Source organism: Callospermophilus lateralis, chromosome 2 (genome assembly GCF_048772815.1).
Source record: "Callospermophilus lateralis isolate mCalLat2 chromosome 2, mCalLat2.hap1, whole genome shotgun sequence".
Taxonomy (NCBI): domain Eukaryota; kingdom Metazoa; phylum Chordata; class Mammalia; order Rodentia; family Sciuridae; genus Callospermophilus; species Callospermophilus lateralis.
The window spans coordinates 33,880,176-33,901,851 of NC_135306.1; the positions used below are offsets into that span (position 1 = coordinate 33,880,176).

The 21,676-nt window shown below is 48.5% G+C and overlaps 1 protein-coding gene across 1 annotated transcript; it reads right to left on the reverse strand.

Moving 5' to 3' along the window:
• Nucleotides 1–11,244: 11,244 nt before the first annotated feature.
• Aldh1b1 (aldehyde dehydrogenase 1 family member B1) lies at nucleotides 11,245–15,303 on the reverse strand. The gene is made up of 2 exons (XM_076843261.2): nucleotides 15,214–15,303; nucleotides 11,245–13,239 (listed from the first exon to the last, which is right to left on the reverse strand). The coding sequence occupies exon 2, from the start codon at nucleotides 13,227–13,229 to the stop codon at nucleotides 11,676–11,678; it is 1,554 nt and encodes a 517-aa protein (XP_076699376.2). The 5' UTR covers nucleotides 13,230–13,239; nucleotides 15,214–15,303; the 3' UTR covers nucleotides 11,245–11,675.
• Nucleotides 15,304–21,676: the final 6,373 nt, after the last annotated feature.

Consider the following 21,676-nt stretch of genomic DNA (forward strand, 5'->3'; position numbering starts at 1 on the left):
TGGGGTAATGTATACATTCCAGTCACTGCAGTATTCCTACGCCTAAGGGATTGGAGGCAGTCATTAGATGTGTAATGTAAAGAGAACAGTACATAAGTGGGGAGAGCAGAGGAAAGCAGGGCCGTGTGAAGATTAGCAGGTGGACCCTCTGTTATGTTCCGCACATGTTGCTCTCTGAGTTTCCCAGCGTGCAATGCCCCGAGCCATGAACACAATGGGTGTCCAGGAGATGGAAAAGCCAGTGGTGGTTTCAGTTTCTGAGGCTGGAGGGAATACTTCCACTGAGCCCTGAGAGAGGGCAGACAATGTCATTGTGACAGCATCCAGGTGGAAACATTCCTGCAGAGAAGGCTGCTAGGCTTCATTTGTCTCCTCCCAGGACACTTTGTGGGACAGCCCTCCAGCTCCAGGCTTGTCTTGCTGGCCCCAGCACTGAACGCTGCTTAGCAATGGCTCTCAGGGGGAAGGGGAAGGGAGGCAGGATCCCTGCATCTCTTTTTGGCCAGGTGGCTTAGTCTTCCTAGTCACACAGGTGACAGCTGGGGTCACATCTGTCCCCTGCCTACAGGCAACTGTGAACTTGGAAAATGAATCACTTTAATTAGCCCACTTTTGCTATATAACAACTCCCAAACCTGGCTGGTTCACAGCCACAAACATTTAGCTCTTGCTCATGTTCCATGCCGCTGATCCGGGTTTGCTGTGGCTCCACCCCATATCTCCTCGCCCAGGACCCAGCTGGAGGAGCAGCCCCAACATGTAATATGTCCACTCTGCAGCAGAAGGGACGAGCAAGAAGCTGGGCCAAGCACACAGTCTCCTTTGAAGTTTCTGCTCAGATGTGATACACATCCTGCCTCCTTAATGCAGGGATGGAAGAAGAGCCATGAACAGCTTCCATCACTAAGACAGACCAACAGGGTCTGGATAGAGCAGGAAAAATTAGAGACAAGTGTGACAGAGTCTCTTAAAAGCAGAAGGATTTTGCTGGGTACAGTGATGCTCGCCTGTAGTCCCAGTGCCTTTGGAGGCTGAGGTAGGAGGATCACAAGTTCAAGGCTGGCTGGGGAAACTTAGCAAAACCCCAACTGAAATAAAAAGCAAAAAGGGCTGAGGATGGAGCTCAGTGGTCAAGCACCCAAGTTGAATACCCAGTACCAACAAAACCCAAACGGACAAGAGCAGAAGGATTTGGCTGTGGCTTGAGCCACACGATGCCTTCGGCCTCTGCTGTTGCACCCACTCTGTGTGCAAGGCCTAACATCAGGTCTGTAGGGGATGCAAGAAAAATGGAAAGTGAACATTATTACGGTATCAGGAAGAGTGCTAAGGGAACAGGGGAGCTGTGCAGGCTTGAGGCAGGAGAAACATCCAGAACTGGGGCAAACAAGGGAGGTGTTGCTGAGGAAGTGCTTTAGGGTTCAAGGGCAGGTGTCTGTGGGCAGTTAGAGGTCCCAGAAATGGCTAAGAAAATGTGCAAGTGTAACCATAAGTAAGAATTCAGCAAAGAGTTAGGAAATCAGGCCTTCCTGATACTTGACTTTTTATTTTACCCAGCTATATAAAATAGGTTATTCTATGCATTGTAATAATATATGCCATATAGATAATACACATTGTTTCATTTTGAGGTTTTGTGTTCCCTTGACACCGTGCAGTATGGAGCAGCTCTTGCTCACAGGCCTCCAGGAGCACAGAGCTCACTCTCACCAGACAACCACCTGGCATTTTCCATTGGCTGAAAAGTCTCCTCTCATATCAGGCTGGAGTCACCTCCCTGGAAAATCCACCCATTGGTCTAAGATGCTCCACAGAGCCAGGTGCAGTGGCACACGCCCATCATCTCAGCAACTCAGGAGGCTAAGGCAGGAGGATCACAAGTTTGAGGTCAGCCTCAGCAACTTAGTGAGGCCCTGAGCAACTGAGCAAGACCTTGTCTCAAAATAAAAAATGAAAAGGGCTGGGATGTGGCTCAGAGGTTAAGTGCCCTTGGGTTCAATTCCTGGTAGATACACAGACAATAGATAGATAGTTAATAGATAAGTAGGCAGCCCCACGAAGCCCTCCTCAGGCTCCCAGTCCCTCCATCTGCACCTTTTGTGCTGCGGATACTGAATTTAAAGATAATTTCCTCCACTTCCCAATAAACACAGGGTTGGTCGTAACAGAACAGCCTTCTTTTCTCTAATCCCCACTCCCCTTTTCTTCTCAGGGTCTCCAAGACATTGATCACGGGATGAGGGAGAAGTCAAGTCATGGATCTTGTTGCTTTGGGAAGACTAAGGAAAAACTGTGTCTGTAGATAACCCCTTTTGTATGTTTTTTAAAATTGGATGCAAACTAGATTCATATGCAGATGTAGTTTTTAGCAGGGCAGACAGTGGGGAAACAGAGGTGCATGTAGCTTTTTTTACACTTTGGGAATGAATCCTTTTGTAACTGTTCCCTCCCAGGGAGAAGCACGTAGTATTTGTCTTTCTAAAGGGCTCACAACAAGGCATGTGCCCACTGTGACTCTTTACCTCGGAGTCTGTGACTGATCAGTGGGCACTCTGACTTAGTGTGTGATACAGAAGGAGAGAAGAGGGCCCTGGCTCTCCTTGGCCTGCTGCGTGACCTGGACAGGTCCTTTCCCCTCTCTGGACCTTGGTCTCTCCACCTGTGATTGTGACATTTGGACTAGATACTACTCACCAGGGCCCCTTCTAGCCCTTCCATCTTAGAGCAAGAGGGTCCCATGCAAAAAAATATATAGAAGTATAGTCTTAGCATGTTTTTTATGATAATGTTCCTTCAAAAACAAATCATGGCCTCATAACAGAGTGTGCTCATACAGATGCATGACGTACAGCTGTCACGGCTCTCCTCCTCCTGCCTTTTTCCAATTCTAAGTAGACTTAGTCCTAGATGGACAGTCTTCTGGACTCAGGAGCCCCTTGGCTGGTGTTTGGGGACCAAGCCATCCACTTGTTAGCCCATCCCTCCCTAAGCAGGTGGCAGTGCAGGTCTGGCTTCTAACCTCACCTTGTTGAAAGGGGGCCGGGTCATCTCTGGCCTGTGGAGTCACGGTGAAGTACAACACGTTTTACTTACAGACGTGTTGACCTCCCTCAAGGATAAAGCTTTTTTTTTCCTTATGAAGTGCCGAGTATCCTGACCACATGGGGCTGGGTTTAACAGTATATCTACGTGCAAACATAAATAAAATAATAAATGCTGCATTGTCCAAAATTTTCACCAAGACCCAAAAAGCAGATTAATTTAATTATCCAACTTAATGGCTTGTCACCTGGGAGAGCCCAGACCTCTTCTCAGACCTAGAATGTGTGCCATGGCTGCTGTTGCTATTTGGAAGCATGATCCCCTCCCCCAGCCCTCCTGTCAAGCCTGTTTTCTACTCATATTTTCATAGATGCCATGATGTCCCAATTCCTGCACCCTGAAAATAAATGTTTTTAAGGATGGTCTTTGTGGTTTCTGTCCTAGGATGTGGCTGTAGATTTACTCCAGGTCCGACTGAAACTTCTCAGCCATCTCTCCTGCATCTTGCCCTTTTTTCCTGCTTAATCAGCTACTTCAGTCCAACCCTCCTTACCCTTCACACCTGCCCCCCTTACTTGCAATATTTACCAGTCCTAATCCCCTGACACTAGGGATTCTAATAAGGCCCCCTGAATTTGCATGTCCAGCTATACAAGCATTTTAATATTCCATTCACTCACTGATCTGATGTTAATTTTATTATGATGATTTTGTATCAGGGATTGAACCCAGGGGCACTTGCCACTGAGCCACATCCCCAGCCCTTTTTATTTTCTGATTTAGAGACGGGGTCTCACTAAGTTTCTTAGAGCCTCACTCAGTTGCTGAGGCTGGCTTTGAACTCGTGATCCTCCTGCCTCAGCCTCCCGAGCCGCTGGGATTACAGGCGTGCACCACCGCGCCCAGCTCATTCACTGATCTGAACTCTGTCAACTCCCAGGCACACACTGAGCAGCATTCTCCAGGAGCCTGGAGGCTGTGAGACACCAGGCAGGAAGGGCACATGCCCAGGTGCCAGTGGGCCACGACATACCAAGAGCCTTTTTGAAGCTGGCTCCCTGGCTGCTGGCTGCCCAGTAAGATATTTTGAGAGAAAAAAAACATTCATATAACATTTATTATAGCATATTACTATTGTTCTATTTTATTATGTTATTGTTTTAATCCTTACTATGCCTAATTTATATTCAACATTGTAGGCATATATTGTACATATAGGAAATCTACAGTATATGGAGGCTTTGGTAGACTCCATAGTTTCTGGTGTCTACTCTCGTTAGGATAGGAGGGTCTGCAATAATTCTTAAGTGAATGTTTGATCCCAAATGTACCCACTTTTTACCTTAAACCAAAAAACGGCTGGTTTTTTAGTCAAGGTAGATTTTTCCTTCAGGTTTCAGGGTGAAATTAATTCCTATGTCTTTAAAATCTATTGCTCTCCCCTCTCCCCAGGGATGGGTGATTCAGGGACAGTGAATAAGAACAAGCAAATCAGTCGGCAGCAGAGTCTCCTCTAATGAATTTCCTCATTCCCAGCCTTTGCCTGGGCCTCTTGAACATTAAATCAGAGAATGGTTATTATGTGATATTTTAATTAATTAAGGGAAATCACAGTACTCTGGTGTCTGCAATTTAATGAATTCAGGACGTGGAGCCCGTCACCCAGGGCAGAACTGGATGGCTGGCTTGCCCACGCCAGCCGGCTCAGTGGGGCTGGCTTCTCTTTCCTTTATGGTCAGGGCTGCCTTGGAGTTCAGCCTTGACTGCCTCCAGGGCTGAGAAGTGCCTGGTACCGGGAGATAGAGACACCTGTCTTGCCGGTTACTACTCTTCCTGTGCTTAAATCTCCTCCTATGATATTAAAGAGAGGATGACTGTTGAGCAGAGTAGAAATCATTAGTTCTCAGGAGCAGAGGGGACGGAAGCCTCTTTTCCCCTGAATGAACTGACCCTTCGAACACATTTGCAGAGCACCCGCTGTGCCCCAGGCACTGCATGTTCCAGAGTCTCAGCCCTGGCACAGAAAGCTGCCCGTGGTTCCAAGTACGGACCCGGTTCTGTGCTGCGGAAGGTGTGGGCAGGCATGGCTTGGGAAGAATGGACATTCGTTGGAGGACCTGGAGCCAAGGTGGAGCATTGTCATGACCTATGGGTCTGGGTCACTTCCCTCAACTCTCTGAGCTTCTGTTTCCCCATCAGCCCATGGAGATCAGCATCACTACACTGGTCTTCTGCTTTGAGGACTCCTGACCATTCTGCAGGAGATGGCAGAGGGCAGGGAGAGAAACTAGACGTGCTTGGAGTCTGTGAGAGACAGTCTAGGGGGACCGGACCAAAATAATAATATTATTATTATAAAAATAATAATAATAGGTCCATTTTATGGCATGCTAACCAGCAAGAGCTGCCTAAGGTCAAGACCAAGTGACAGGTGACCGGTGGCCACTGTGAGTCCAAGGAGCCTGAGGTAGCTTCATTGAGAAGATCAAACAAAGGGCCTGGAGGAAGCGAAAACAGACTGAATTTGGAGATGAAGAAAGGAGCATCATGGGTAACGCTGGGTGGCAGATGGCTCGAGACAGGACTGACTGTGAATGCATCCTGTGAGAATCCTCTCACCAACCCACAGAGTGGCCACAGGCAACAGAGCCATCAGTGTGCTGTCCCCCAGTACCTGAACCGCTCCACAGCGTCGCATTGTCGGGTCAATGCCTCCCTTTGTGCCAAGGACATTGGATCACGTCATTTTTGCCACTGAAATGTCAGTTAAGGTTTGGAGTTCAGAGGTCAGGCCTTCTAAGAAGTCATTGTGCTTTTTCTGTACCTTCCTCCCCATCTCCCAGCTGACAATGGTCTCTGTGGCCCTAAGGAGAAGTTTTTAACCTCTTAACCCCAGAGGTTGCTTGGGATTCTAGACGTGAATTCACACGTTCTGTGAAACTCTTAAAAGTGTACAAAATTTGGGGTGAGTGTGCACATGCGCATTTTCGTCTGGTGAAAAAGTATCACTTGTATTAGCTTCTCCTAGGATCATGCCACATACAGATGGTTAAGACCCAGTGTAGAGGGCGCAGCCACAAGATGGAAGTTAAGCTGTGCCCCTGAACCTGGAAGAAAACTGCAGTGTGAACAGATTCCTGCATTAGGGTATCAACAAAGAGCCAGGGACGTGTTGAACCCTCAAAGGGGCAGGGGGCTCATTGGTTATGACACCTATTACACATGGGGAGAATTCTTGGTTAGGAGCCAAGAGGCCTGTGATTCATGCCATGTTCTGGTCCTACCTGGACTTGTAGGACACTTGGACACTTACTCTGTCCACCTCTCTGGTTAGGCAAGGTGAGGACATGCTAGAGGCCTTCAAAGGGGCTTATAACATGACTCCGTCTCCCTTGAAGGTCTTCCTCACTCATGGACAGAGCACTGTGGCTTGGGACTCTCAACTATGTCAAGGCTCTGTTCCCAGCCCCTGCACACAGACTGCTTCTACCCAGGTCTATGGGGACAATCTGTGGCTGCAACAGAGAGGAGCAAAGGACCCAGGATGGAGTTCTGGTCCAGTTACCAGCTAAACATCTCCAGGGCTTGATGTTCTCCAAGTGTAGAGTGTTAGTCCTGTGTGTCTTGAGGGTAGTGGGGTATTAAATGGGATAGCCCAATCAGTGGGTGCTTAATGAGTAGTATTTTTTTCTCATGACCTCCTGGCCCCTGTACTTCTACTTGGCTTTACACTTTTCACCCTGTTCTGGAACCTTCTCCCCTGCTGGACTGTGAGCTCCCTCAGGGTAGAGACTATCTTATTCAATTCTCTTTCCCCCAACAATTGACCTAGAGCCAGGACTTTTTATTTATTTATTTACTTTTCTTCCCTTAAATAATAAATGATCTGAGCAAATCAATTAACAGAGTGACCACCAGAGGTCAGCCTCATGCCCAGAATTGAGCCCATCCAAATTAAAGTTCCTAAGAGGCCTCAGATCTGATCAAGGTATCTGTGTGCCTGAGCAGCAGCCTTCAGGGATCCAGCAAGAAACCAGGTGATTTGGGCTTGTTCGGTGTCTTTGGGGGTTTTTGGGCTTAGCTATTTGATTCAATGGGCTCCTCAGCATGCCCCGATTCTGGATCCCAGGGCAAGCTCATGGGAGACTGGCCCCAACCAAGCTGCTTACTAAACCTCTCAGCTTCCATTTCCTCATCTGGGGAGAGCTAGGGAGGTAACCCAGGATTTTGCAGGACAGCTCTACGGTCCCAATGGTGTATAAAGGTGAACTGCCTAGCACAGTGCTGGACCGAGTGAGAGCTTGGGGAAAGTGTGTCAAAGGATGGGTGGCCCAGAGCTGAGCAGCCACCATCAGACTGGATGGCCATGACCTGCTGAATGATGATGCCCAGTTAAACCTCCCAGTTCAATTCACAAGTTTGCATTCAGAGCAGTGGCAAAATGAGTAAAGAGGAAATCTATCTGAATCCACAGAATAAGAATTTCAGGGCTTGACAATCATGAAACTCACTTGCAAAAACAAGAGGCCCATAATAGCCAAAGCAATCCGTACTGAGAAAAGTGAAGCAGGAGGCATCATAATAACAGACCTTAAACTATACTACAAAGCTATAGTAACTTGGGCTGGGGATGTGGCTCAAGCGGTAGCACGCTTGCCTAGCATGCCCGGGTTCGATCCTCAGCACCACATACAACAAAGATGTTGTGTTCGCCGAAAACTAAAAAAAAAAAAAAAAAAAAAAAAAGCTATAGTAACAAAAATGGCCTGGTATTGACACAAAAACAGATATGAAGACCAATAGTACAGAATAGAAGATACAGAGACAAACCCACATAAATACAGTTGTCTCATATTAGACAAAGGCACCATAAACATACATTGGAGAAAAGATAGCTTCTTCAACAAATGGCGCTGGGAAAACTGGAAATCCATATATAACAAAATGAAATTAGACCTCTAAGTTTCACCCTGCATAAAATTCAACTCAAAGTGTATCAAGGATCTAGGCATTAGACCAGAGACCCTGCACCTGCTAGAAGATGATATAGGCCCAATTCTCTATCATGTTGGCTTACAAACGGAATTCCTCAACAAGGCTCCTAAAGCATAGGAAGTAAAATCAAGAATCAATAAATGGGATGGTATCAAACTAAAAAGCTTCTTCTCAGCAAAGAAAACAATCAAGAAAATGAATAGAGAGCCTACAGAATGGGACAAAATCTTTGCCACCTGCACCTCAGAACATTAATCTCCAAGATATATAAAGAACTCATATATTTAACACCAAAAAAACAAATAACCCAATCAATAAATGCCCAGAATTGAGCCCATCCAAATTAAAGTTCTTAAGTGGCCTCAGATCTGATCAAGGTATCCGTGTGCCTGAGCAGCCAGGCTAAGGAACTGAACAGACACTTCACAGAAGAAAAAATACAATTGGTCAATAAATAATATGAAAAAATGTTCACCATCTCTAGCAATTAGAGAAATACATATTAAAACTACACTGAGATTTCATCTCACTCTAGTCAGAATGGCAATTATCAAGAATACAAGTTACAATAAATGTTGGCAAGGATGTGGGGGAAAAGGTACACTCATACATTGCTGGTGGAACTGAAATTGGTGCAACCACTCTGGAAAGCTGTATGGAGTTTCCTCAGAAAACTTGGAAGGGAACCACCAGTTGACCTAGTTATCCCACTCATAGATATATACCCAAAGGACTTAAAATCAGCATACTACAGTGACACAGCCACATCAATGTTTATAGCAGCTCAATTCATAATAGCTAAGTTATGAAACCAACCTGTATACCCTTCATCAGATAAATGAATAAAGAAAATGTGGTACATATACACAATGGAATATTTCTCAGCCATAAAGAAGAATGAAATTATGGCATTTGCCAGTAAATGGATGGAACTGGACACTATCATGCTAAGCAAAATAAGTCAATCCTCAAAAACCAAAGGGTGGATGTTCTGATATGTGGATGCAAACTCATAATAGATGGGGGGTGTGTTTCACCAGATTAAAAGGGGGGATGAGGGGAAGGGGAGGGAGATGGGAATGGAAAAGATAGTAGAATAAATCAGACATTACTTTCCTATGTTCATATATGAGTACATGACCAGTGTAACTCCACATCATGTACAACCACAAAAATGGGAAGTTATACTCCATGTATGTATGTCAAAAAACATTCTACTGTCACGTATAGTTAAAAAGAATAAATTTAAAAACTTCAAAAAGAAAGAAAAAAGGTAAAAAGAATTTCAAGGCTTGAAATTAAGGATCTTAAAGATTGTCTTTTCCTAATCTCACCCTCTCATGGGACACCCTCTGCAAAGTTGCTCCCTGGTCTAGAAGTAATAAATCAGGGAAGCATTTGTTAAACAGTGTGATCTTTTGAGTTAGCCATTGAGATACCCACCAACCTCCCTCAGCCACATCCCCATACTGTACTGCAGAGGTGCCAACGGCCTCCAGGAGAAACGAATGGAAGGTGCACTTCCAAGAGCCAGGGTCACCTCAACCTAAAGTGACATAGGAAGAGGTCCTAGGAAGGGAGAGGAGGGAACCAAACAGACTTTAATCCCTCAAGAAGCCTTTTCAGGCCAAACCACATGAAGATACTAAAATAAAGCCCCCCAGAGGCTAGGATGCTAAAGCCAGGGCCAGGTGTCAGCTCACAGAATGAGTGGACTTCAACACAGAGTGATCTCCGAGCAACGTGGTCCAGGAAGACGGAAGGGGACACAGGCTCAGCCTTCTTCTGACTTCGGCCCAGCTGGCCGGGTCCACCTTGACTCCTTCACTTTGGGAAGAAAAGCAGCAAGACTGGCAACATCACAGTGAACTCTGAGGCTTGGAGCTCTGGAAACGCCCAGCCACGGGCCTGGTGCTGCACTTGGGTTGAGGTGGGTGTGGCTTCACAGGGGTTGGGGGAGAATGTCAATGAAGCCTCAAAATGAGATAGGCTTGCTCAGGGCAGGAGCTAGAAATTTTCTTTATAGTCTCAAATTTGCACTTTGTCATCAGCCAAGAGAAAATGAAAATGAGAACAGAAACACTGTGGAATGGACTTTGGCACCTGGCCGGGTGTAGACAAGAAAACTACCTGGGTCCCTTCTGGCCCCAGGACTCTAAAATATTCAACAGATGCGCGTTGCGCGCGCGCACACACACACACACACACACACACACACATATAAATACATACAGGATTTACAAGCAGAATGTGTGGATTTATTTTAATTTTTAAATGGAATTAAAAATACCACAAAGTGTACAATTCAGTTGTTTTTAGTACATGTTCAAAGTCAGGCAATTATTACCACTTTCCAATTGCAGAACATTTTCAAATGTTCCCAAAAAGAGATCCCATATCCACAAGCAATTAGTCCCCAACCCTCCCCTGCAACCTATCCAATCACTAATCTACTTTCTTTTTTTTTTAATATTTATTTTTTGGTGTAGATGAACACAACACAATGCATTTTATTTTTATGTGTGCTGAGGATCGAACCCGGGTCCCGCCCGTTCCAGGCAAGCGCTCTACCACTGAGCCACAATCCCAGCCCTTCTACTTTCTATCTTTAGGGATTTGCCTGGTCTGGACACTTCATATAAATGGAATCATACAACATGTTATCTTGCATGTCTGGCCTCTTATTTTTGGCATGATGTTTTCAAGGTTCACTTATATTGTAGCATGTATCAGAAATTCATTGTGAGGGTGGCAGTACTGGGGATTGAACTCAGGGCCTCCCATGTACAAGACAAGTGCTCTACTCCCGAGCTATATCCCACGACCTGTTTATTTTTTATTTTGAAGCAGGGTCTCACCGAGTTGCCCAGGCTGACCTTGCACTTGCGATCCTCCTGCGTCAGCCTCCAGAGCAGCTGGGATTACAGGAGTGTACCACTGTGCCTGGCACTCATTCCTTTGTTTGGAGAATAGTTAAAGGAATGAAAAAAGGTTTTGTTCATCTACTCATCAGTTAATGGGCATTGGGGGTGTTCAAGTTTAGTTTAAAGGTGTGATTATATATAAATGCATTCCTCACCTACCCTTTTCCTCACATGAAGGAAAATCAGTAATAAAATGAAGAGCAAGCAAAGTAGCCAGCGATTGGAACTTAGAAAAGTAAAAGCCCTCATTTTGAGGTTAAGTCAAGGAAAAACAGGGCCAAGATTTGTTGTCCACCTAGTTCAAAACTCTTCATGTCTTCAAATCCTCTGAGACGAGACCATTTTCAAATCCACCGATTCATCTTCTAGGAAGTCCCTGGATCAGCAGGAATGACCAAAAGTGACTGTCCACCCAATGAGTGGTTTTAATGTCTTCCAGAGGCTCCTAAGGGTTCACGGAAGTAACGCAAGGGCCACCAAGAGTGCAGGGGCTGAGGAGCAGAGGCAAAGGACGTGGAACCCAGCCTCCAGCCTGCTTTAAAAGGAACAGCTCTGATTTAGTCGTTTTATTTGATGGAGTTCCTTCTAAGAGTTCATTTGGAACAAAGAAGAGAATCAGGGGCCAAAAAAAAAAAAAAAAAAATTGGCAAGCAAGCGCCCAGTCTAGACAGCTGTGGCATGGCTGGGCTGGGCTGGGTCTGGAGGTGACCATTCTCATGAGTTTTTCTGAGGAACCTTGATGGTGACTGTCTTCACCTCCGTGTAGGCTCTAAGCCCATCCTCCCCCAGCTCCCTCCCATTGCCAGATTCCTTAAAGCCTCCGAAGGGCGTGTGGCAGGTGACGATGTTGTAGGTGTTCACCCACACCGTCCCAGCCTGCAGGGCCTGGGTGAAGTACATGGCCTTGTCCAGGTCCCTGGTGAACACGGCAGCAGCCAGGCCATACCTGGTGTTGTTGGCCCTCTCAATCACCTCTTCGATCTTCTTGAACTTGAACAGGGGCTGCACGGGCCCAAAGATCTCCTCCTTGGCAATCGTCATGTCATCCTGCACCCCACCGAAGACCGTAGGCTTGATGAAGAAACCACGCTCCCCAAAACGCTCCCCACCGCAAAGAAGTTTTGCCCCCTCCTTCTGGCCCAGCCGGATGTAGCCCAGGATTCGTTCAAACTGCTCCTTGTCCACCTGGGGCCCCTGCTGGGTGTCCGGCTCAAAGGGGTTCCCAACCTTCCTCTGCTTGGCCTTCTCCACGGTTCTCTCGAGAAACTCATCATAGACGGATTCTTCGACAAAGGTCCGGGACCCTGCACAGCAGCACTGGCCCATGTTGAAGAAGAGGGCTTCGTGACACTGGTCCACGGCGTGACCCATGTCAGCATCGGCCAACACGATGCTGGGGCTCTTCCCACCCAGCTCCAGGGTGACTCTCTTGAGGTTGGAATCGCCAGCAGCCTTCTGGATCAGGTGCCCCACCTCCGTGGAGCCAGTGAAGGCAACTTTGTCGACATCCATGTGCTGGGCGATGGCCGCTCCTGCTGTTGGGCCGTAGCCCGTGATGATGTTCACCACCCCCGGGGGGAAGCCCGCCTCCTTGATGAGGGAGGCCAGGTACAGGGCAGAAAGGGGGGTCTGCTCTGCAACCTTCATGACCACGGTGTTGCCTGTGGCCAGGGCCGGGGCCAGCTTCCAGCCCTGCATGACCAAGGGGAAGTTCCATGGTATTATCTGGCCACAGACGCCCACAGGCTCGTGCCGGGTGAAGCAGAAGTGCTCGCCATCCATGGGGATGGTCTTGCCATGCCACTTGTCGGCCCAGCCAGCAAAGTAGCGGTATACCTTGATGACCTCATCCAGGTCCAAGGCGTAAGACTCTTGGAAAGGCTTCCCGTTGTCCAAGGTCTCCAGGGAGGCCAAGTAGACGCGGTCCCGCTCCACTAGGTCCGCCAGGCGGTTCAACAGCCGGCCCCGCTCAGACGCATCCATGCGGCGCCATGGGGACCCCAGGCGGAAGGCCTCACGGGCTGCTTTCACTGCCCTGTCCACATCAGCCCTGTCCCCTTCAGCCACGTGCCCGATGACCTCACCTGTGGTGGGGTTGACCGTGGGGAAGGTCTTCTTGCTGACTGCGTCTTGCCATTCATTGTTGATGAACAGCTGGTTGTAGCGGATGTCTGGGTTGGAGATTGGGCTTGGGAGGGCTGCTGCTGAGGAGTACCGGGCAGTCCTGCCCTGGAGGCAAAGCAGCCGGGGAACCAGGAAGCGCAGCATGCTGACCACTCTGCAGAGGGACAGATGGAACCGAGATAAGCAGGTGGGAGGGGGCAAAGGGAACACCCCAAAGGTCCACCAATTCACATATTCTGATATTCTAATTATAGCATAAAGGGGTATCGCCTCTGAAAACATGGGTTGCTAAGGGGGACAAGGGCCTGAAGAACTCTGGTCCAGTTCCATCATGTCCCACCTCTCTTCTGACTCACACCCTCACCTCTTCTGCTTAAATACCATCATCTGCTTAGCAAGGCCTTCCCTGATCAGCCTTTACAAAACTGAGACTCTTCCCAGCCCACACTCTATACCTGCATCCTGCTTGGCATTTCTCCATCTCACATGCCAAACACTATATTTACATACGTAATGTTGTTGTTGTTGTTGTTGTTATTATTATTATTATTATTTGTTTCCCCTGCACCATGAGGGCAGGGCTTTGGGCTTATCATTGTTCCATTCATGGCTGGGTCCCCGATCTCTAGAATTATGCTTGCTACAGAACAGCTGCTCAACAGATGGTCACTGAGTGATATACTGAGGACACAAAGGAATTCCCACAAAAGCCATTGAAGAATTGACCTCAGACTTTAGTAGAAACTAAAGGAACTTGGAGACAGTTGCCTTCTGGGAGTGACTTGCTGCATGTCACCTCATATGTCACCTCATATGTGAAATGCCCCATGAGGTTATATGGAATGGGGTCTTGCATATAAAACAGTCAGACACACTCCACCCAGGACATCAGAGCTGTCAGTGCCTCCAAAACCAACCTAGCCCAGTCCCCAAGCACAGGACTCAGTCGGAGCCTCAGCTTGCCCAAGGGTGCTGCCAGTTAAGCAGCAGCGAGGAGGAAGAGTCTGGGTATTCTGGGCTATGACTCTGAAAACAAGGTAGACTTTATTAAAACAACTACTTCAGTAAAAGTTAAGCAACATATAAGAGTCACTAAATAAACATTAAACAGTGTCTAAAGTTCCTGGGTTAGTTGAAGCAATTGAGCAATCCCATGACCCCCACCCCACTCCATCTCCACCACTGGCAGCTGCAAGGAACAAAGAACTCATTCAGGAAAGCAAGGCTCCAGCCAGGTCTCCAAACCCATAAAAAACAATGCCCACCCGGCAAGCCCTCCCTGGTGGGGTGGGAAGGGGGCCAGCTGAGCCAGCACACTTATCAGGGATGCACCTAAGTTCCCGGGCCCTGAGCTCTGCCACAGGCTGAGACAGAAGCAAACTTGCACCGGTGGGAGGGGAGAATCCCAGGGTGAAGGTGAGGAAAGGGGGATCATCCTAGGGGGTCTTGGAGATACTAAGCAGGCTGGCAAACTACTTCTTGTCCACACCAAGGCTGTTCCCACGCCAGGGTCCTAGATGGAGTCTATGCCAGTTGACTCCAGATCCAAATAGGAAGCTCACTATTCACAGGTGCAGCTCATTTTACAGTTTCCAGCCCATCTTCTCATTGTAAATTCATCAAGCCTCCCTGAACCTCCTGGGCGATCCGGGCAGATGTTGATCCCCAGACTGGAAGAAGGCTGGGGATCAGAGAGGTTCAGGGAGTCACTGAGGACACAGAGCAGGACTAGCTTTGCATTTCCTCGAGTACAGGCAGGGGTTTTCTTATAGGTCACCCTATATAAGCGCCCACGGAGCTAAGGGCCAGACTTCCTGGGACATAGGCAGCACTTAACTCAGCCCTTCCAGAGGAAGGGGGTGGGGCGCGTCCCAGTTTCTGGGCTATGGCCAGAGGACCAGTGCTGGAGTAAGCCTGGTGGGCGGGAGTGTTGGGGTCGTAGTAACAAGGAAGGTTTGGAAGGTCTGTGTCCTCCGGTTCAGCTCCAACAAGAGACGGGCAGAGGAAGAGAGGGCGAGAAGAGGGTCCTGCAGTGAGCGCCCAGCAGAAAGGCCGCCGAAGATGCGAAGCCCTGGTGCAGGGAGCTGCGGTTTGCCCCGGGGCGCCGAGGGAGGAAGGGCTGTCCTACCTGAAACAGGCTCGGGATCGGGTTCAGGACCAATTCCGGGTTCAGATGAGACCTCTCTCCAAAGTCCGGTACCTCGCCCCTCCGGGACGCGCTGCAGACCCCGCCTCCGCGCCCCCGCTCGCTCGGCGGCCAATGACAACAGGCTCCTCCTGCGCCCCAGCGCCGCCGACCAGCGCCTGGGGCAGGGGCCCTTCCGCCCTGGAGCCGGGCTGCCCCGTTTGCCGCTCGCCTGCGCCCCGCCTTTCCCAGCCTCCCTTCCCCGAGAAGCCCGCCCAACTCCCGCGCTCCCTAGCTCCTTCTCCGGGGGGTTGGCGGCCACGTTGTCACGTCTCAGTTCCCAAAGTGCTCATCTGGTAGGGAAGACAGAGGCCTGGAGAGAGGGGCGTCTCCAGGTCACCCAGCACTGTGCACTTGGCTAGATGGCGACCCCAGCCTCTCCTTAACACTCCTCTGCCTCGCCTCTCCCCTGTTTTTCCCCGCTGGGTTCACCGATTTCTGACTGCGACTGCGACTTCCATTTTCTTTACCCTTTTCCCTGGTTCCTTTAAGATTTTATATTTGAGCATTTTTTAAACGTCGATTTTCTTTGTCCCAAAACTACACACACACACACACACACACACACACACACACACTTGTAGAAAGCTTGGGAAACACAGAAAAGGATGAAAGAAGAAAGAAATCACCTGTAATCTTCTCACCCAAAGGTAACCATTCTTAAGGTTGGGTGGGTTCATCTTGCCAGTCTTTCTCCCTCTGCATCTTTAAAAGGAATTATTTTAATAAAAATCAAATCATATAGTGAATTCTAGTGCTTAAAATAATCTTAGCACTATATCACGAACTTTTGTCCTATCACTTGTTTCGGATGACATCATCCTCTGCTAGGTGGCATATAGTTCCGCTGGAGGGGTGAGGTTTCTGAAGGCTGCTGCTCTCCATCTTAGTGCCTAAAGGATGCTAAGATGGGCAACCTGAGCGCCTCTCACTCCACAGCCACACACACACCTTCTGGGTGGAGAGGTCAGAAAGCTAACAGCTGTGTTTCTCAGCCACCTCCTCAGAGTTCTGGATGTGGACTAGGGGCTGCCAATCAGTACTGCTGGATGGGGAGCGGGCAGGGTATTGTCCTGCCCCTTCAGGGCATCTCTCACAGAATGTTAGAAAGGTAAGGATTTTCTGCAGGAGAATTCCTGTCTTTTCCCTGGGTTTCTGGAGTGACAGCTGTGGCTGCAGCTCCTTGACCCCTGGGTTGAATCAGGAGTGTATCTTGCTCAAATAACCCCAGGGAGCCTCAGATAGTAATGAGGTTAGCAAGTCTCCTCCAAGGTGTTCTGGGGGTCAGTCCTGGTCTTCCTCTGGCCCTTCCACCAATTCCCTGTTTTAAATCCCCATGACTCCACATACCGTGTTTAGAGTGCTCAGGACATTTTCCCGCTGAACCTAACTCCCACAGTTCTTTCATTATGCTACATCACTGTGGAATTCGTATTTCCATATCCTCCTCAGGACGTGCACAGCGCTTGCTGCAGAATTGAGCCCTTCATTAAGGCACTATATTTTGTATCTTGTCACCTTGATATCCATGCCTTTGTGGGGAGGGTCCCCAGCAATCATGTCACCCTCTTGCAGAGCCCTGCCTGACTTCCCCATAGCACATGGACAGTCAGCACCCCTTGGGCACTTGGCACAGATGGCACTCCGGGGTGAATTGACTTAATGATTAGTTGGACAATCATTGACAGGCTTTATTGATGGACGGTGGTGAGTTCATGACAAGTCAAGCATCAATCCTGGTGTGGTCAGACTGCATTGGAAAGCAGCAGGCCTGGGAGGCCAGTGGCAGACAGGAAGCGGCCCCCACAGTGGAAGGCTGGGGGCTGTGTCTGTGAGGAACAGCAGAAGAACCTGGGGTGTTGGCCCTTCACAACTCGAGGGACAAGGTGTACCCTCTCTGAAGGACAAAACCAGACAGGATTTGTGGGATCCTAGAAGGCAAAACCAGATCAGTGAGGGGGAGTTACAGTGAAGCAGAGAGAAAACTTCCTGGTGGAGCAGAGCTGGCTAAGGACAGGAGGGCTGCCTTGAAAGGAAAGGAGCCCTTCATCGCTGGAGGAGGACAAAGAGGGGTAGGAAACCATTTGGCAGAAGCCTGTGGAAGGGAGTATCACATAAGGACTGGACTATATAAGTGGCTTCCAAATTTAGCTGTGCATGTGAATAGCATGGGGAGCTTCAAGAAAGAATAATCATCACCTGGGCCCTACCCTCAGCCATTATTAGGTATGGGTTAGAGCCTGGGAATTAAAAAAAAATTCCCTATGTGCATCTGATGTGCAACCATATTTGGGAAGTGCTGGCCTAAGTGGTCTTTGGGGATTCTAGGACTCCATCTTGATGCAGAGTGTTGACTACTTTTCAGGAATGTGTTGGATTCAGCTTTTTAATTAGGTAGAAAAAAAATCAGAACCTCTGTAATGGATATTGGAGCTGGAGCCACTGTGGGTGTTTGAATAGAAAGCTTGAAGGGGAAAGGGTGAGATAACACGTCAGTGTAGCAGGGGTGTGTTTACACTAGGCTGGTGGGGGGAGGGAAACTACTTCTCTTCCTCAGCATTTTAGATCCTTATATGTCTAGGAAATTGCTGAAGAAAATTCCGGCTCTGAGAATAATGAACAGATCAGCCAGATTAAAAACAAACAAACAAACAAACACGTGAACTATCCTATTTATTGTACACTGAGTATAATCATTCTCTGTATTTGAACTGAAGATGGAAGAAGGTCACACAGCACTATGCACTTGGCTAGATTTGCAGGGAATTGGGCATCGGAAAGTAAAGATGAATTTAAAACCAAACCTAAATGTATGTTTGTTTCCTCGGCCCCCGAGGGAAGCTGACACCATCTCAAAATGACCAAAGTCTGAATGATGTCAAACAAAACCAGCCCTGAGTGTTGGCTATAAACTCTGTTCTCTTTCTACCTGTCTTCCTCTTTTCTCCTTCTGTACCCCATTTTATAGCTGAGAAGACTATGACCCAGAAAGGGAAAGGGATCTGCCCAAGGTCACACTGGATATTAGAATCCAGTTCAGATTAGGAGCCAGCTTCTGGCACAAGCACACAAAGCAGGGAGCAGGGCCCGTGGCAGGTATATGGGCATCTGTACAGCTAGATTTCTATAGATAAGAAGCATCCAGTTCTGGGCTATAGGCAGAACACTGGTGGAGCCTCCCCCATAAATCCCAGCATTTCTAGATTTCCTGAAGATGGCTTCCTGCCCTTGACTCCCCAGCCTTCCAGCCCTCTGTAAGTCTAATTCCCTGTATTAAATCTCCTCCTGCTCAGAACACCTACCGCAGCTTCTGTTTTCCTGATCACACAACCATTGAGACTGTGAAGACCCAGCCGACATAATGGGGTGGTGGGGGGCAGCAGGGGCTTCAGTGTTTATGCAGCGTCTAGCAGAGCAGATGTCCCAGGTCTCCCCTGAAGGTGGCTCCCCTCCTCCCTGTTAGGGTCAAGGAGAAAAGCTACACACTGTGCGTGAACTGAGTCCTAGAGGGAGAGTGTGCCACATGTGGCCTGGGACATTCCATCCTGGAGGAAGGACAGGGTGGAGTTTGAGGGGACTTGGGTAGAGGTCAGGGGGAGAAATTATAAAGGGAAGGCCATGGGCAGTAAACAGAGGGGAAATGTCAACCCCACCCTGGGGGCCTGGGAGGCCTGGGCTTCCCGAATGCCAGTCATTTCTCCCACGGACACAGGGTAGGTCAGTGATGCCCCTCCTGTCCCGGTGAGGAAACTGCAGATCAGAGGCTGCAGCTGCCACCGGAACCTCTGGCCAGCTCACAGGCTCTGACTGTCCCCGCAGAGTTGTGGGGGGGTTGTCGTTACTGTTTTCCCGTGTATGCTTTCTAAGGCTTAAACCTCGAGATATTTCACATTAAAAATTTACATTCCTAGTTTTCCATGAAAACTTGGAAGACCTGGCCTACTAGGTCTACACTCCCACGTGAGCTGGTCAGTTAGGCGCAAGTAGTAGATGCCCCCTTTAGATAAGGCCTTCACTCTCCAGTTCCCCACAGGCCTCTCCCTTTGGCTTCACATCACGATCAAGATTGTGGTAGACAGAATAATGGCCTCCTAAAGATACCAAAGCCCTGATACCTGGTTTCACGATACCTATCAATATGTTACTTTACATGGCAAAAGGGACCTTGCAACTAGTGATCTTGAGGTGAGGGGTTATTCTAGAGTATATGGGTGGCCCAATACAGTCCCAGGGGTACTGATCAAAGGGAATCGGGAATCGGGAGATGTGGTGATAGAAGATGAGGTTGCAGTGATGCAGCCACAAGCCAAAGAATGTGAGCACCTGGAAAAGGCTAGGGGACCTATTCTCCCCCGTCTACAGGAGGAGCATAGCTCTGCCAACCCCCAGATTTCAGCCAAGTGAGACATATTTCAAACTTCCGAACTCCAGAACTGTAAAATAATTAATTCATATTGTTTTAAGTCAGAGGGTGTGAACATCTGTTCCACTAAGTAATAGGAAACTAAGACACTAATTCACTCACTCATAGCCCTCCAAGCATTTGAGCTTGCATCTCCTGGCCTACACAGGGCAGGACAGGTGGCCAGCAGCATTCTGTTGGGTAGACACACCATAATTATAGTGGACAGCTTCTGTTTTGTTTGCCCAACATCACACTTTTTTTTTCCCCCTGCAAATAGTACTTCACTGCTCCGACCTCCACCCCAGCCATACTTTTGAGGGAGAACTTCCCACCATGATATTCTGAATATTCTGGGGAACTTGTTAAAGCTTGCTATGTGTAAGTGCCTTCTGTTCTGCTTTTTTTCTTTCTTTCTTTCTTTCTTTTTTTCCTTTTTTTTTTTTTTTGGTACCAGGGATTAACCACTGAGCCACATCCCCAGCCCTTTTTATTTTTTATTTTGAGACAGGGTCTCACTAGATTGTTTAAAGCCTCACTAAGTTGCTGAGGCTGGCCTCGAAACTGTGATCCTCCTACCTCAGCCTCCAGAGCTGCTGGGATTACAGGCATGCCCCACCACACCTGGCTATGTTCTGCATTTCCAGCCCATTCCCCAGTGAAGCTAATGCTATTGGTGTCCAGATCATGCTTGAGAAATGAGTAGCGGGTGAGATCTAAAGGACAGGTAGGGGTCAAAAAGGCAGGTAGAAGGACAGGCACATGCACAGGCCATGAGGCAGGAGGGGCGGGGTGCAGGCAAGGAACTGAAGGAAGACAAGGTGGCAGAAGCCAGAAGAATGAGGGGGCCAGGGGTGATGGAAGAGGCAGGGGCCACACCATGCAGAGGCCAGATAAGAGCTCTGACGCGTGGGTCAGGCACCCTGCATAAATCTCACAGGCTTCCACCCTGGAGGAACTCAGAGGTCAGTGGGGAAGCTGATCCAAGCCAGATGAATGCAATAAACCGCCAGACTCCTTCTAATGATAGAGGTCAGCAAGCGCCAAGCTGTGGAAGCAGAGGAGGAAGTACCGAGTTCCCCCCTGAATCCTTTGGGAGAGGATGACCTTCAGCTGAGCCATGTATGCATCAGAATCAATTCAGACATATGCAATTGAGCAGTGGTTCTCAGCTGCACCGCACATTAGTATCTCCTGGAGAAGCTTTTAGAAACACAGGGAGGGCTGGGGAGGTGGCTCAAGCGGTAGCGCGCTTGCCTGGCATGCGTGCGGCCTGGGTTCGATCCTCAGCACCACATACAAACAAAGATGTTGTGTCCGCTGAAAACTTAAAAAAAAAAGAAACACAGGGAGCCAGGTGTGGTGCTGCACCCTGAAATCCAGCAACTCAGGTGGCTGAGACAGGAGGATCACAAGTTTGAGGCCAGCAACTTAGTGAGACCCTGTCTCAAATTTAAAAACAACTTTAAAGAAGGGATGGGGATGTAACTTAATGATAGAGTGAGTTCAGACTAAGTTCAGACCCAGTACCAGGGGGAAAAAAAAAAAAAAAAAAGGTAACTCAAGTGCCTGAGCTCTAGGCATTAGTCAGCTTTGCCCTTCGGTGACAAATAAACCTGACAAGAACAACTTAGAGGGGGAAGAGTTCCTTTTGGCTCGTGGTTTCAGAGGTTCGGTCCATGGTAGCCGTAGCTCTAGCCCAGGAGGTGAGGCAGAGCATCATGGCAGAAGGGGGTGGTGGAGGAAAGCTGCTTACTTCATGACAGCCAGGAGGCAGAGCAAGAGACAGCTCCACTTCCAGGGACAAGGTAAACCCCAAAGGCAGGCACACACCCAGTGACCTACTTCCTTCAGCCTTCTGCACCTGTCTACAGTTACCACCCAGGACAGCGGGCCTTTCGAGTTATTGATCTATAAAGTGGATTAATCCACTGATTAGATCATAGCCCTCATAATCTAGTCATTTCAGCTCCGAACATTCCTGATGGAAGCAGAGCAGGAATG